Below are 15,827 nucleotides of genomic sequence, written 5' to 3'. Positions count from 1 at the left end.
CTGAAGGTCAAGTGGCTTTGCTAATAATTATAGACAAGTGTGTTGGATCAGGATTGGATCTGAACTGCAGGAAGGTAGATCTCCAGGAACAGGATTGGGGACCCCTGTACTATTATGTCGAGAACCATCTATAGAAGAAAAAGGCCTTTTTTACAAACCCTCGTGCTGTTACAAACCTGAACATTTCTTCAATGGAACACAAAAGGAGAAGTTGAGCAGAATGTCCGAGCTGCTCTCTTCTATTGCAATGAGAGTGTTGGGGACCAGAAGCAATTAAGGTTCAAAAAGGACAAAAAAAAATTGCACTATGTAATGACTTTGAGGAACAGACTGAATTTTAAGCCATTATGCTTTTAAAATCTTGCTTGACAGATGTGATCACCATTCACTTTTATTGTATGGAAAAGAGCAGCTTGGACATTCTGCTTAAAGGAGAACTCCGGTCAATTTTAACATTGAGCTAATTTTTTTGTAAATTTGGAGTGCTGTCAATACAGAGAACAACGACAAAAATCGGTGTTACCTGCACCGTGTTATCCTCTTTTTAAAATTTGAATCTGACTGCAGTAGATGTGAAAGATATGAATAAAAGTGATCAGCCAGCGCACATACCTGTATTTACTTCCTGTTTTCAGTCGAAGTCCATAGCAGTCGATTGTTGAGTTCACGTGCGTGATCATAGGTAACTAAGCAACAGTGGAGAACTCGACAATCGACTACTATGGACTTCGACCGAAAACAGGAAGTAAATACAGGTATGTGCGCTGGCTGATCACTTTTATTCATATCTTTCACATCTACTGCAGTCAGATTCACCGTGTTCACTCTGAAGGAATCACTCACATTGGCTGTGCACTTGTAATGACACATCAAGGATGTTAAGAGGCTAAAAGCAGGTTTAAAACTTGCCCCATTGAAGTCAACAGGGTGCAAATTTTTAAAAGAGGATAACACGGTGTAGGCAACACCGATTTTTGTCGTTGTTCTCTGTATTGACAGCACTCCAAATTTACAAAAAAATGTTCAAAGTTCTCCTTTAATAACTCCCTTTGTGCATCATGAAAAAAAAAAAAAACATAATTCTGGGGTGCGTTTCCCAACAGCATCGTTAGCCAACTATGGTCGCAAGTTTCGTTGTTATCAGCATAGTCCAGTGATTCAGTGTTTCCCTAAACCATAGTTCCAACGAACATTCGCAGACAGCATCACAAAAATGTGTAAGAGTGATGCAAGAGGAAACCTGTGATTGATCTGGAAATAAAGCAAAACAATGGAGAACAAAAATCGCAAAGCAGACTTCAGATGCCATGTTCACTGTTTACAGCAATAATCAGACATTAATTTGATCTCGAACTGATTAACCAGCAGACGTTTTTACTCCACCACCTGCGTGACCTCATATTAACTATATTGTTGAAACAATGTGGTTTGAACGACGGATGTGCAATGAAGTTATAATGATTTCGAGAAACAGTCGTTACTAGCTAGTTAATTTCTCCAACGATACGTCTTTCCATTGTGGTTAAGCAGCGAGTTATGCCGTTGTACCGGAAACGCACCCCATGTTTTGAAAGATATGAGAGTGAGTGAATGATGAGAGAATTAAAAAATTTCTGTAAACAAGTACAAACAAACTTTTTACTGGTCATGCATGTTTGTTAGTTGATTGTTCAGTGAAGTGTGTTAAACTATACACTACTGTTAAAATGTTTTAATGTTTTTGAAAGAAGTCTCTTATGCTCACCAAAGCTGGATCTATTTGATCCAAAATACAGTGAAAACATTAATATTAAATATTACAATTTAAAACAACTGTTTTATACTTTTTTATACAATTTATTCCTATGTTGGCTAAGCTAAATCTTCAGCATCATTACTCCAGTCTTCAGTGTCGCATGATCCTTCAGAAATCATTCTAATATGCTGATTTGCTGCTCAAGAAACATTTCTTATTATCATCAATGTTGAATACAGTTGTGCCACTTAATATTTTCGTGGAAACTGTGATAGCCTACTTTTTTTTTTTTGAGGATTTCAAAGAAAAAAGCATTCATTTGAAATATAAATCTTTTGTAACATTTTAAATGCCTATGCTGTCACTTGATTCATTTAATGCATATTTCATGAATACAAGTATTAATTTCTTATAAAAAAAATATTTAAAAAAGCAGTCCTGTTTAGCATTTTAACAATGTTTATATAAAAAAAATCTAATTTTAAAGGTGTAGCTCACTCAAGTTCACTTCATTTATTCTACAGTAGTTCAACTTTTGAGTGAATGAAAAACTACACCTTTACTCTGTTTAGTTACTTGAAAAATCATCACTTCGACTCACGTCAAGTTTTTCTGGCCTGCAGGTGTACCGCTCTCGACTGGACAGTGATACCAGCCAATCGTCACTGAGACCGAAAATCAGCGCTGGTCTGTCCCCCACATACACTTCGGCTACGCTGGGACGCAACACTCCTGCCAGGGTAAATACTGCATTGACCTCTTGCAAGGGTAAATTCTCTGTTACACCCCTGCCAGGGTAAATAGTGCATTTACTCCCCAGTTATCAGAATCTCTTGCATCATTTAACGTGCCAATTTAGTCCCCTCCTTATTGTTAAATACGCTGGTGGAAATAATTGTTTGTTTTGTTTACCCAGAGTCCCCTGATGGTTGCCAACAGCACCGGGAGTCTCCCACGCAACCTGGCAGCCACCCTGCAGGACATTGAGACCAAGAGGCAGCTGGCTCTTCAGCAGAAAGGTAATGAGAACAACAGATTGACAGCGGATATTTTAGAGCAACACAAACAACTGATGAGCCGTCAAACTTCAAGAAATATCTAAACCGAAAATATCATTATTTACTCACCTTCATGTTGTTCCAAACCCGCATGTTTTTTTTTATTTCCACCATGATTTTTTTATTCTCATATTCATAGTAACCATGGGATGCCAATTTATCCATCTCTTCTTTTGTTCTCTTCTTTGGTTTTGTTTTAACCTTGCCCTCAAACAGAATTATTTCCCTCCATGTTTGCGTCCTCTTCCAGAACGGACGGTCCCACAGGTAGTAGCATTGGACTGCCGTTCATCATAATCATCATCCTCAATTCTAATTCAGCATTTTGTGCACTTCCTCCCCACATTGGAATGGGCTTGACAGTGTCCAAATGTTCTTTTACCCCTAATGTTCTTTTTCCCGCTGATGGCATTCTTTAGACGTATGTATGGGATTAATCGTGCATGGATTGGAAGATGATATCAGTGGTAATCTATAAATAAATAGTTTAGATAAATGGTTTCATGCACTTTTGAAGTCTGCACTGCTAGTCAAAAGTTAACTGAATTTGTTTATAATGATCTCAAAACCTTCTGATTTAATTTGAGGGTTATGCTTAAATGCTTGAAATTACTTTTCATGCAAATATACATTGAACCTAATCCTATTTCTACTTATGAATGAAGACAAAACAAGACAAAAAAATTCAAATATTTGTTAACTTTTTTGCATTTACTACATAATTTCCATATCAAAGCATTTTATTTTATCAGTTTAATTTTGTTTTTTTCACTATTACTTTAAAAAATTCAGTTCAGTTATTATTTTAATTGTATCCATTTAATTTTTAATTTGTTAAAAAATTATTACATTTTGATGACAATGATTTACTTATTTTTGTATTATTATTTTTTCTTAGTTTTGATGACTTCGGTATTCTAAAATGTAATAAATTACAAGTAGATGAGTTTAAACTTTTGACTGGTAGTGTACAAAGGGATCTTGAATCATAGGTATTGCTTGGGCTTTTTATTCAGCACACATGCATTGCATATTTTATGTGTGTATGTGTGAGGCATGATGGAGCAAATCGTGGGCAAACTGTGCCATCCTAAATGGATGTGCAGGAGTTTTGTAGTCTTGGCAGCTATCTTTGATCTATAAAATGCTTAGCTTGTTCAGTTTTGGGCACTTATATCCAGTTTGTTGATCTGACTCTGATATATGTGTTTTATCTCCATCAGGTCATCAGGTTATTGAGGAGCAGCGGAGACGTTTGGCCGAACTGAAGCAGAAAGCTGCAGTAGAGGCTCAGTGCCAGTGGGAGGCGCTCCATGGCTCTCAAACACATCTCAACATTCCCTTTTCCTCAACCTCCGCGCCAGTCATGCACCACTCCATCCTGCACCACACAGCGCCCTCTTCTGGGGAACAACCGTACGACACCCTCAGCCTGGAGAGCTCGGACAGCATGGACACAAGCATCTCCACTGGAAACAACTCGGCCTGCTCTCCTGACAATATGTCCAGGTTCGACATTTCCGTGTGCTTCCCTAAATCATATTCTCAGAACGCTTAGCCAATGGCTCTGTGACAGGAACTTGTGGCGGCCCTGTGGCTTTTCTCTACATGCCTGTCCCAAGATAAATTATCAACCATCTGCTTAATGACTTTTAGTGAGTACCCTCCAAATTGAGACTCCAAATCATAGGGAGCGTATATGAATCACATTTATTAGCATTTTTTTTATTTAATTTTATTATTAAAGCTCATTTAAAATCAGTTTAATTATTTGTTTTAATTATTTAATTTAAATGTTTAATATGGAAAGCAAGGTCATAAAATTTATTTTAATTTTAAACTGCATTTATCAGTAATTGTGAGGGTTTTGAGGATGACTAATTAATTATGTTAATTTAAATAGAAATAATACAGTATTTTGATATAAATATTATAGCTTATATAAAATTATAATGTACACTATTGTTCACAAATTTGAGGTCAGTGAGATTTTTTACATTTTTTGGAATGAAGTCTCTTATGCTCATAAAGACTGCATTTATTTGTTAAAAAAAATAGTTAAAGCAGTCATATTGTGAAATACTGTTTTCTATGTTAATTTATTTATTCTATTTTAATTCAATTCTATTTTAATATATTTTAAAATGTAATTTATTCCTGCGATGACAAAGTTGAAAATCTGAAACCGAAATCTTACAGTTTTAATTTAATGTGCCCCTTGATGAATAAAAGTATTCATTTCTTTCACACAAAAAATCTTCATGTACCCAAACTTTTGAACAATAGCATATATTATTATAAATTTATATTACATTACATCCATGTGAAAATGTGTAAAATAATGTATATTTTCGATACATTCACATGGATGTAATAGCTCAGTGTGTAGGGAAGCTATGAATCATAATGCAGCAACTGTTCTTCATCCCGCCCACTTTCTTGCGAAAATGAAAGAACAAATGAACGACTTTGATGCCTGAGGCTACAGATTAGGTTGTTTCTGGGTTAAACGGCCTCTGTGAAGACACGTTTAAGCTTGTAAGTTGTTGCTGGGTTAAACGGGCTGTGTGGAAACAGTCTTCTTGTCAGTTTCCACTGAACAGGGACAGTCAGAGCGCACATAGGACTAATTGGGCTTGCAAAAATGTCAACAACTGAAAAGGCATCTTCCATAAACACATGCCTGAGGTTTTACTGTTTGTTGCTTAACCACCCTTCCTATCATAAATGAACTCCCTCTTCTTTTGTCTCTGCTCTTCATCAATCCCCTCTCTGCATATAGTATAAATAGTATAGTATAGCATATAGTATAACCTTTGTACTTGTACATACAGATATGGCAATAACGTGTCCTGAAATTTATAATTAACAGATTAGCAAAATGAGAAAGCAAATAAAGGTTTAATTGGTTGCAAAACCAACAATTAATGAGGTGCAAACACTGACACGTGACACCAAGGTTGAGCGAAATTCAGAATTCAGTTCATGAGCGTGATTTGAAGGGAATTGGTCACGCCGCAGAGGATGTTAGAAAGCAATTTGATTTGGAATGACAGGAAAACGAATGCTCTAAATTGGAATTCAAAAAAATTCAGTAGTCACATAACAGATTTTCTTCTTCACAAAAAAATGCATAATTAATAAGGCAAGCCCGCTTTGTGTGTTTGTCTCCATTTTGAAGACTTCAGGGTAGATTAGAGCATTCTGTGAAATGTTGGGGATGAAGTGCATCAGGGTTCATAAAATAAAAGTTCATTTATTAAATATAATGAAATGCATGTATATGCATATACAGTATGTAAAATTTATTTAAAAGCTAATTTATTGATTGTTAACATTAATATTAATGATTAATATATCATCTTTTTGTGGAATTGCCTAGTATACTATGAAAAAAAGAAATGTAATCTATTGTTTAAAAGATTAGGGTCAAAAGATTCTCTTCTACTCACCAAGGCTTCATTTATTTAATCAAAAATACAGTAAAACAGTAATATTGTGAAATATTTTGCTATATAACTGTTTTCTAATTTAATATTTATTCATGCTGATCAGCATTTGTTTGAAATAGAAATAATTTTCTAACAATAGACGTCACAGTAGGCGGGAGTCACTGCGGTTACACCCACTGTGGAGCAAAAAGAGCGAGTGGCAGCATTTTGTGAATGCCGTGAATAACACACAAAACACACCTAAAATGGAAAAGAGCTGTGCGATCGACTGTACAAATAGATTCAACAAGAAATCGGAGCTGTCTTTTACAGATTGCTGAAAGCTACAGGAAAGAGAAGCAAATGGATCGCTGCAATTCACAGAAACCACTGAGGCAGAGAAACGTGGATTTTGTGTCAGAGATATGTTCAATTTTGGGGTAAAATCATACCCTAGGTCATATATTGCATTGACAGCTCATCAATTAAATACTTACCATCTTACATTCTGCGTAACTAAAGTTTTTGTCAGCGTTTATTAAAAAAAACATCCATTATGATGATCCTTGTGTTCTACAAAGGGGGATGGTTAGATAGTGTTAGACAAACCTATTTTTTCCTTAAAAATGCAAGTTTAGATCTTAGAGCGTTCACAGGCTTTGCTTTATGTATTTCCCCAGCGTCTAAATCAATAAACGTCAGGAAACCCAATTCCTGGCCACATGTCAATGTCCATAGACCACTGGTTCTTTGGTGAGTTGTGAGGAACACTGTCGAGTCCAACTGCCTTTAATTTAAAGATGATAGTTTGTTTTACTCCCATTTTCACAGTTTCCTCTATTTAAAACTAATGTTGCAGGATGTTTTGCCACTCAGTCCAGAATGAAATTGATGTCAATGCATACCCTCTATATTAATGCATTTACTATCAAGGAATAAAAGTATTTATTTATAAAAAACGTACTGACCCCAAACTTTTCAACGGTAGTGTATTAAAAAAAACTACAATTATAGCCGTAATATGAATTTCTTTGATGGAAACATTCCATATTAAAGCTGGGCTCAGTAGTTTCAGGATTTCTTCGCTGTATTCTCGCTTTTCTTTCTAGAGCTCCCCCCACAGCTTCGGAATAGATATTTGACAACACTGTTGTAAAAACTCGTTGGCGATTCTCAGACACCATGGCTAGTAGATCAACGACATCAAAGCAGATGGGACATTCTTTAAAACGTCTTCTTCATTCGGGTTCGAACAGCGTGAGGGAGCGCAATAATGACCGCATTTTAGCAGATTTCTTTTGGCCGTAAAGCAATTGTTTACATCGCGAGATCTGATATCACGCGATACTTCCTGACGCGGCGGCCGGCGGCCCGCCGGCTCAAAGTTGCAAGTGCGGATTTTCCGCTCACGGGCACCAGGGGGGTGCGAAACGACCATCATTCAACCCGAAATAAGTAATATAACCATTCCAGTGACTCCGAAGCTGTTCAGTTAAGGTACAAAAGTTACTTAGTTCACCTTTAAGTGTACTTTCTTATATTCAAACCTGAATTTCAAAGGCATTCCCAGTTCAGTTCTGAATGGCCCACAACCCAGTTGGACACTGACGTATTGTCTTAAGTTACAAGCTTTATCATGGGAAATGTGTGAAGATGTTGTAAACAAACGCCTGTAAAGTGCAGTGGAGCTGGACCGGGGCACAACGTCTTTGCAAACAGACGGCCTTCAGCTGTTTCTCTCTCAGGAGAGTATTTGTTTACTTGAAATGTTCTCGAGCTGTTTGTTTACTCTTGTCTTTATAAAGCTTCAAGCGAGTCTGGGATTCTTCTCAAGAGTAATCCACTACACATTTTCTTTTTCTGTGTTTATAGTCCACATGTGCTTCATTTAATGTTTCACGGCAGATGCTTGCAATCCAGCTGTATTTTCATATAGTATGACGAAATGTTTCGTAATCCACCAGTCTCACTGCTACTGGTCTCAATTCCATCATTCACCAAAGAGATGACCGAGGGGTAAATTCACTGAACGGTTGCGCAACGACTATTTAAATGGCTGGCTGTCTTGGTTCAAACATGCATAGTGAATTCCCCCCTCAGTATAGTTGATGGAGACTTTGACTGAAGTTTTATGTGTTTCACAGTGCCAGTGGTATGGATGCGCTGAAGATCGAAGAGATGGAGAAGATGTTGAAGGAGGCACATCTGGAGAAAGCTCGACTCATTGAGTCCAGAGTGAGTCGTGCCATCTGTATACAGTCACTATCAACTAACAATATTCATCTTTCTTGACTCTCAGTCATGTCTAATAACCGCTCCCCTCTTTTGGCCCGCAGGAAAGAGAGACTCAGACCCGTAAACTCATGCTAGAGGAAGAGAGGAGAAGAAGGGAGGTGGCGGAGAAGAGACTGCAGGAGGAGACGGTACACAGACAGCAGCTGATAGAGAAGGAGGTGAAGATGAGGGCCAAAAACTTCTCTCAGGTGAGTTTATCGGGATTCTACTAGGACTGACGATTTAACGGATTCATTTTGTGCAATTAGTTAATTAGCGGTTAGGGTTTTTAGAGATTATTGGAATTTCATATGATTTTGAAAAACACTTGCTGGGTAGTGCTGGGTAGTAACTGATACTGATTACATGTAATCTAGATTATATAATCAGATTCCAAAAAATTAAGTACTTGTAATTAGATTGTATTACTTTTTTCTTTAAAAAAAACATATCGCTTATATATACATATACAAAGTATTCTAGTTGTGTGAAATTGCACACACAGACCAGACACTTGTCAGGTGGCTATAATTACATGGAAAATTAGGAGGCCACAAACATTTGACCACTGGGTTTACAGAAATCATTGCATATCGAATCAACTCCTGACGAACATATTAACTATTATTTGAATTATCAATGAGTAAGTCATTTAACCATGTATTGCTATGTCTTTAGAAGGCTTTTGTCTTTCAAACTAATTTATTATCTTTTTTTTTTTTTTTTTATAAATTTCATTAAAATCTCAAACGCCAGTTTGGGAAACTCTGACTTAATTTAATGTTTAATGCACTTCATGTTGTTGATGATAAAGAATGGATTTTTTTTGTTTTTCATCTTGTATTTTTATATCAATATGGTACAATATTATCTTATTCAATTCAATGTGATAAACGAGATAGGTCAAAAGCAATCTAAAATGTATCAAAAAGTAGTCCGATTATATTACATAAAATGTGTAATGTAATGGGTTATGTTACTAAAAACATTTTTTGTCATGTAATTTAGAAACAATAATTTCACTTTTTTTTTATGATGCATTTAAAAATACAATTATTTCAGGACAGTTGTATTACCCTGACATGTTACGCCACACCAAAAAATATCAAAAAGAATTTTAATTCAGAAAATTAAAAACATGTTCCTCATTAAAGAGGTGTTTTTAAATGATGGAATGTATAAACTGCATTTTTTTAATAAATTAACTGGTAACACTTTACAATAAGGTGCATTAACTTCAGATTAATAAATGCTGATAAAGTATTGTTCATTCTTAGTTCTTGTTAACTAAAGTTAACTAATGAAACCTTATTGTAAAGTGTTACCAATTAACTGATAGGACAAAAAAACACATCATGTCATTAATTCTTGTAACAAAAATATGAACCACATCTTATTGATCTCCAGGCCCGTCCGATGACACGATACCTGCCCATTCGCAAAGAGGAGTTTGACCTCCGCTCCCACATCGAGTCCTCAGGTCACAGCGTGGACACGTGCTACCACGTGATTCTCACCGAAAAGATGTGCAAGGGCTATCTTGTCAAGATGGGAGGGAAGATCAAATCCTGGAAGAAGCGCTGGTTCGTCTTTGATCGCCTTAAAAGGACGTTTTCCTACTACGCCGGTATGTGTACCGCAGCGTCGCCTCCCAGCATCCTCCTTACTGTGCACTATGCTAATGCAACTCTGCAAACGTGTCGTTACGCTTTGGTCCCCCTGAGGTTGGGGAAAGAAACGAGGGCAGAACAAAGAGTGGATTGTGGGTGAATCCAGCAGTGGGGGGATACGGATAATTAGTAATTCTTAAGCTCACAGTGGCTGCCATGATTTCCGATAGCCTCGGGTTAGCTAGGGGCATACAAATAACCAGAAGCCCGTCCGCATGCTATCTGATGGTGATGAAATCTGCCGCAATGCTGAGGAAATCGTGCTCATCATCCAGCCGTGGCGCTCGGCAAAGCGTGAGCTCTCGCTCTTTATTTTTTTACGCGGACTGAAAATGAAGGGGTTGCACTGCAGTAACAAGGTCACAACGGTGCTTACCAGATCATTATTCTCGAGGGGAGTGGGGGCTTATTTGGTTTTGAAACCTTCGCTGTGCAAAACATTTGTGCTAATCAGTAGTTTTGCCTTGTTTTCCAGTAAAAATACTTGGAAATGCTTGTTTTGCGGAGAACACGTCTTATTCGCTTTTGCTTTTTGGGTTAATGCATCTTGTTTTGATATTAAAAACACACTTTAGACAGAAATATTGCAATAAAATTCTTATTAAGAGAACGATTTTTCGCAGCGTGACATCTCTGTTCTCCCGTTCGCAGATAAACATGAGAGCAAACTGAAGGGCGTCATCTACTTCCAGGCTATCGAGGAGGTTTACTATGATCACCTGCGCAGTGCCACAAAGGTACGGCCCTCGATCAGACCCTCGCATAAGCACAGCTCACATCTCCCGCTGGTTTTCTGCTCTGCACTTCTATTACACCATTTCATTTGATCTTTTTCTGTTAGCTTCTTTCTTCTCTTTTTTTGTCTCTTATGCTGTAACTCTGCTGTCAATGTTCCCCACCCTTCTTTTTCTTCATTCTTTTGCTTTGCCGACTGTTTTCACAGAAAGGATTTTTCAATCTGAATTTGACAAACGTACGTATCACTTCTCCACCACTATCGCCCTATCCTGCATGTTTGCTCAGAGGATAAAATTGCTCTAATTCTTGCATTTTTCACACACTTAACGCATACCTTGTGTTGTTGTGTTTTAAATAACTGAACTATTTGCACTTTAACTGAGGCCAGTATTTAAAGTGGATATTTGTTTTTTTGCATAATTACTGAGGATGAGAGTATAATGTAATTTACAACCTGTGCATTTCCCTTAAGTGTTTCTCTGCTACTCCCACCTGTGATGAGATGATAAGTGTGTATATATAACGTAATAACCCCACAGAAGCAGTTTTGTGGTATATTATACCCCATCAGCTTCACGTTGTATATTGTGATAGCATAACATAATTGACACTTTTTATTTCACAATTCAGACTTTTTTCTCACAACAGTAATTTTATCTCTCGGAATTGCGAGTTAAGTCTTCATCTCACAAGACTTTTTTTATCGCAATTACGAGTTTTAATTTCACAATTCTGACTCGCAATTGCAAGTTTTAAAGTCTGAATTTTGAGATAAAAAAAAATAAATATTGACTTTATCTCACAGTTTGGACTTTTTTCTCGCAATTGTAAGTTTCTAACTCACAAATCTGACTCGCAGTTGCGAGTTATATAGTCAGAATTGTAAGATATAAACACGCAAATAAAAAAAGTAATTGCGACCTTTTATCTCACAACTCTGACTAGCAATTGTGAGCTATAAAGTCAGAATAGTGAGATATAAACTTGCAATTGTGGGCAAAAAAGTCAGAATTGTGAGAAAAAATCTTGCAATTAAAAAAAGTAACTGTGACTTTATCTTACAATTCTGACTTTTTCTTGCAATTGCGAGTTTATAAAATCCTTATTCAGATTGCAAGAGTTCAAATCACAATTGTCAGTTATATAGTCTGAATTGTGAGATATAAACTTTTTCTTGCAATCGCAAGAAAAAAAAAACAGTCCGAATTTTTAAGATATTTAAAAAGTCTTTTTTTTTTTTTGCCTATTGGATGATGTATTATGGTCTGAAATGCACTTTAATAATGAGTGTTTTGTTGAGGAGAACTAATTATCATATTTTAACAAGCACCTCCTACTCTACTTATGCAGATGTGTTGAAATTAGAGAAGCTAATGATTAATCAATGATTATTAATTAAGTGGTATGACTTTCAATTAATCCATTTTAGCTCGAGAGATCAGTAAACACGTATCTGAGTGCACGCTGTTGCTTGTGCTGCATGAGACGTAGACATGCAAGCAGCTTTGGCTTTTAAAAACAGGACCAATGTAATCAGGAAATCAATGTAATCATGCCTTTTTGCCGTCAATGCCATAATAGTGTGTTGGAATTAAACAGCTGGGTCAAATGCAGTGCATCCAATCAAACACTGCAGCATTTTGGTGCCAATGTATCTGTCACTTGATAGAAACAGCCAAATTATGTATATGCCAGCGTGAATGTGACATGACCTCGTCCTCCAAAACCATGAGCAAAACTAAACAAGGTAAAAGAAAATACAATCAAGACTACATTAAATGCAGGTTCACATCCAGCGAGGATAAACAAGCTTTGGTGAATTATTGAATGCCGAGAGCATGAAACCAAAAAAATTCAAAAGACATTAAAAAACAATATCAGTTTTACTACAATAAACATATGTTAAATGTTATATGAAATATATAAATATTTATATATTTAAATGACTATATATTATTCAGAAATATTATATAATACACTTATCCATTCAAATTAGTATCGATACTTATAAAATTAGTAAATTAATTCTAAAGACATTAAAATACATTAAGATGAAAATACTGATACTTTAAATATCAGTACATTATATTATCATAAGTATTATCATTTTGAGTACAGTTGTTTGATTGTAGTTATTAAATATATGTATTATAAAGTATAAATAAAATGAATATATTATAAAAATATGTACAAGACTATGTACACATTATATTATTAATACTTGAAAAATTAAACTATATATTAAATTGGATTCATACTAAATATAAATGTATTAAAATACATTTATAAAAATAAAAATATATAATTTTTCTTATGTTTATTTAATTAACAAAAACTATATTATTATTATATTTATTTGAATTGTAGTTAAAATAGTGCATGTAATATTTGGAGTCCTCCACATGCACTTTGCATGATTAATACATTTTTAATTAAAGTCAATTAAAAAAATTCCCTGATGAATAAATAGCAGATAATGCACATGCCTTGACTGAATAGAAGATGCGCTTCATACGTGGCTCCCTCACTGATCTGATTGTGTCTTTTTGAATGCAGAGCCCCAACCCCTCCCTGACCTTCTGTGTGAAGACGCACGACAGACTGTATTTCATGGTGGCCCCCTCCGCTGAGGCCATGAGGATCTGGATGGATGTGATCGTGACGGGAGCCGAGGGCTACACGCAGTTCATGAACTGAGAGGAAAAACTGACCCACGCGTCAAAACGGAAACCGTTCGGCAGGGAGACTTTAAATAACCCACACCTGTTATTCCCAACGAGAGGAAAAACGTTATTTTGCTACTTCCTTTTTTCTCTTCTTCTCGTGTTTCCTGAAGATGTTATATATCCACTCAGCTGCACAGACAGATATCCACCAGAGGTTTTCCACGTCTGCCTGGATTGAAAAAGGGAGCTCTAGAAGACGAAAAGACCCCAAACCTGCAGGTGGTGGCTCACTCGCCATCTACTAAAATGCCTTTTTGCCGTCAGAGATATTTTTCAGTTGCAGTTTATCTTGTCTGGATGTGCAGAAACATGTAATAGACTTTCATTTGTAACGTTTGTCCCACTATTTCTTTTCAAACATAATGGGAAAAATGCCAAATGACATCAAGCCATTCTGGAATAGTATTGCACAAAAAAATTTGATGGGATTGACCGACACGAAATGGCGAGAGAATACCGCAGTATGTTTAAGTGATGTTTTAAATTACATTTTCAAGAGTATACTATTCACATTTAAAGATCCCGTATCACAGAAACAAAGACTTCATCCACCAAAGCTCACCTACCAGCTCAGGAGTCTATATTTATTGTAGAGGGACATCAGCGACTCCTGTCCAACTGTATCCCACTGTGTTCCCAGCTTATTCTTTTAGATACAGAACCTCAAACACATGCACACACTCCACATACAACAGTAGAGTCTATTTGCCAAGTCCTGACAACTTGATCATGTGATTTGACTCCCAAGGGAGGCAGCCATCTCCTATCACTGCCAGCCTATGAGAGTTTGGGAATAATTGCCACAAACAGGAGAAAACGAAACAACATCATAATCATGCAAGTCATGCAGTGCCTTGATATTGTCCCATATTTGTCACTCTTAATATTTGAACTGTGACACTAGTGAAAAATTGCTGGAATCACAGGCTCAAGGTGCGGTCACATTAGCGAAATTTCACTAAAAGGGTCAATCGTCAATAGTTGTAGCAATGTACGAAGCGCAGCTCACACAGAAGACGCTTTCAAACCAAACAGATTTCTGTTTGCCAATGTGGAAGATACGTGAATCGCAAATGTTCTGTGGGGAATTCTTTCGCCCTCATGCGAAAATTCCGATTGTGTGGATTCCTATTGAAATGACCGTATTTTGACGCCGAAAAACTGCCAAACAACGGTAAATGTGACCGCATCTTTATTTCATGTGATACACAGTGGGCTTTACTGTTTTAGGAGATTGTGAACAGACACATACTGTAATTTAAATAAAGATGACCTATTTAAATCAGTCAGATACTGCTTTAATACAATTTAAGGAGCTATTCAAAGGGTTGAGTAGCTCTTCAAGTGTTATTAATGTTGACAGGTTGGCTTTTAACTAGTCTGCCCAACCTTGTGTTGTTTTGGGGAAAATAAAAATGCTTATTTATGGTTAGCGATGTTATCGATCAGCTATGACACTGTTTGAAAAAAAAAAAAAAAGACCAACAAAGTGTTCTGCTCTCTCCTGAAACCAAACGGAAATCTACAGAGAACTCAAATCGACGTGAATAATTTGTCTTCATTTTGCGTGTAAGATGTCTGAGTACTATCACACAACTAGCTGAAAACAGTGTTGTAAAATGTTGAACATGAATACAGTCACAGTTTTCCTTGTTTCAAGTGTTTTTTGTGTTTATTTGCCTAATTATGAGCTATGCTAACACACACTTGCGGGAGAGACTGAGCCCAGAGGTCACAACTAAACTCGGACTTCAGATGTAAAAGGGCAAGTGATCCTCACTGCCGTAATTAACAATGCAACACGACACAAGCAGGAGTCTTGCATCATAGCGACTGTGTTGTTTTCATGACACCAGACTAGAGAGTCGCATGCTAAATTAAAAAGCTGCTACTGCAATAAGTTTAACCAAAGAAAGTTTGTTTTGATTGGACAACACACTGCATAACTGTTAACCTTAAATTAATTAAGTGAACATAAATTTATTTATTTATTTAAACATAAATTAACCTTGAAATAACTTCTTTTTTTTTTTTTACAGCAACGACTAACATGTTTTGTAAGATACTATGGGGTGTGGTGGTGGTGTTCTGGGGTCCAGTCAAAGCTAAATCAAGCAATTTACTTATAAGCCAAGTTCTGGCCTAAAAAGTAATGTTTAAGTTTGCATTGGGTTCAAAGTTATATTTTGCCGTAT

At 36.4% G+C, this 15,827-nt stretch overlaps 1 protein-coding gene across 24 annotated transcripts in view; it reads left to right on the top strand.

Moving 5' to 3' along the window:
* The window catches only part of phldb1b (pleckstrin homology-like domain, family B, member 1b), a gene marked incomplete at its 5' end in the record, with an annotated part of 77,618 nt that extends 62,331 nt beyond the window's left edge, over positions 1 to 15,287 (top strand). For 14 of the 24 annotated variants that reach the window (XM_084125450.1, XM_084125455.1, XM_084125464.1 and 11 more), the window contains 10 exons: positions 2,359 to 2,475; positions 2,652 to 2,754; positions 3,010 to 3,060; positions 4,017 to 4,302; positions 8,369 to 8,459; positions 8,561 to 8,707; positions 9,906 to 10,125; positions 10,820 to 10,905; positions 11,112 to 11,141; positions 13,463 to 15,287. In XM_084125450.1, coding sequence (XP_083981576.1) covers positions 2,359 to 2,475; positions 2,652 to 2,754; positions 3,010 to 3,060; positions 4,017 to 4,302; positions 8,369 to 8,459; positions 8,561 to 8,707; positions 9,906 to 10,125; positions 10,820 to 10,905; positions 11,112 to 11,141; positions 13,463 to 13,603 — 1,272 coding nt within the window. In that variant the 3' untranslated portion in view covers positions 13,604 to 15,287. The remainder of the gene's footprint in view (positions 1 to 2,358; positions 2,476 to 2,651; positions 2,755 to 3,009; positions 3,061 to 4,016; positions 4,303 to 8,368; positions 8,460 to 8,560; positions 8,708 to 9,905; positions 10,126 to 10,819; positions 10,906 to 11,111; positions 11,142 to 13,462) is intronic. The other 10 variants (XM_084125456.1, XM_084125467.1, XM_084125460.1 and 7 more) reach the window with 3 other exon arrangements.
* Between the last annotated feature and the right edge of the window lie 540 nt (positions 15,288 to 15,827).

The sequence above is a fragment of the Abramis brama genome, assembly GCF_963993115.1.
Source record: "Abramis brama genome assembly, chromosome: 10".
NCBI classification, from domain to species: Eukaryota; Metazoa; Chordata; class Actinopteri; order Cypriniformes; family Leuciscidae; genus Abramis; species Abramis brama.
The sequence above is the reverse complement of the archived record's forward strand: the minus strand, read 5'-3'. Positions and strand labels throughout refer to the sequence as shown.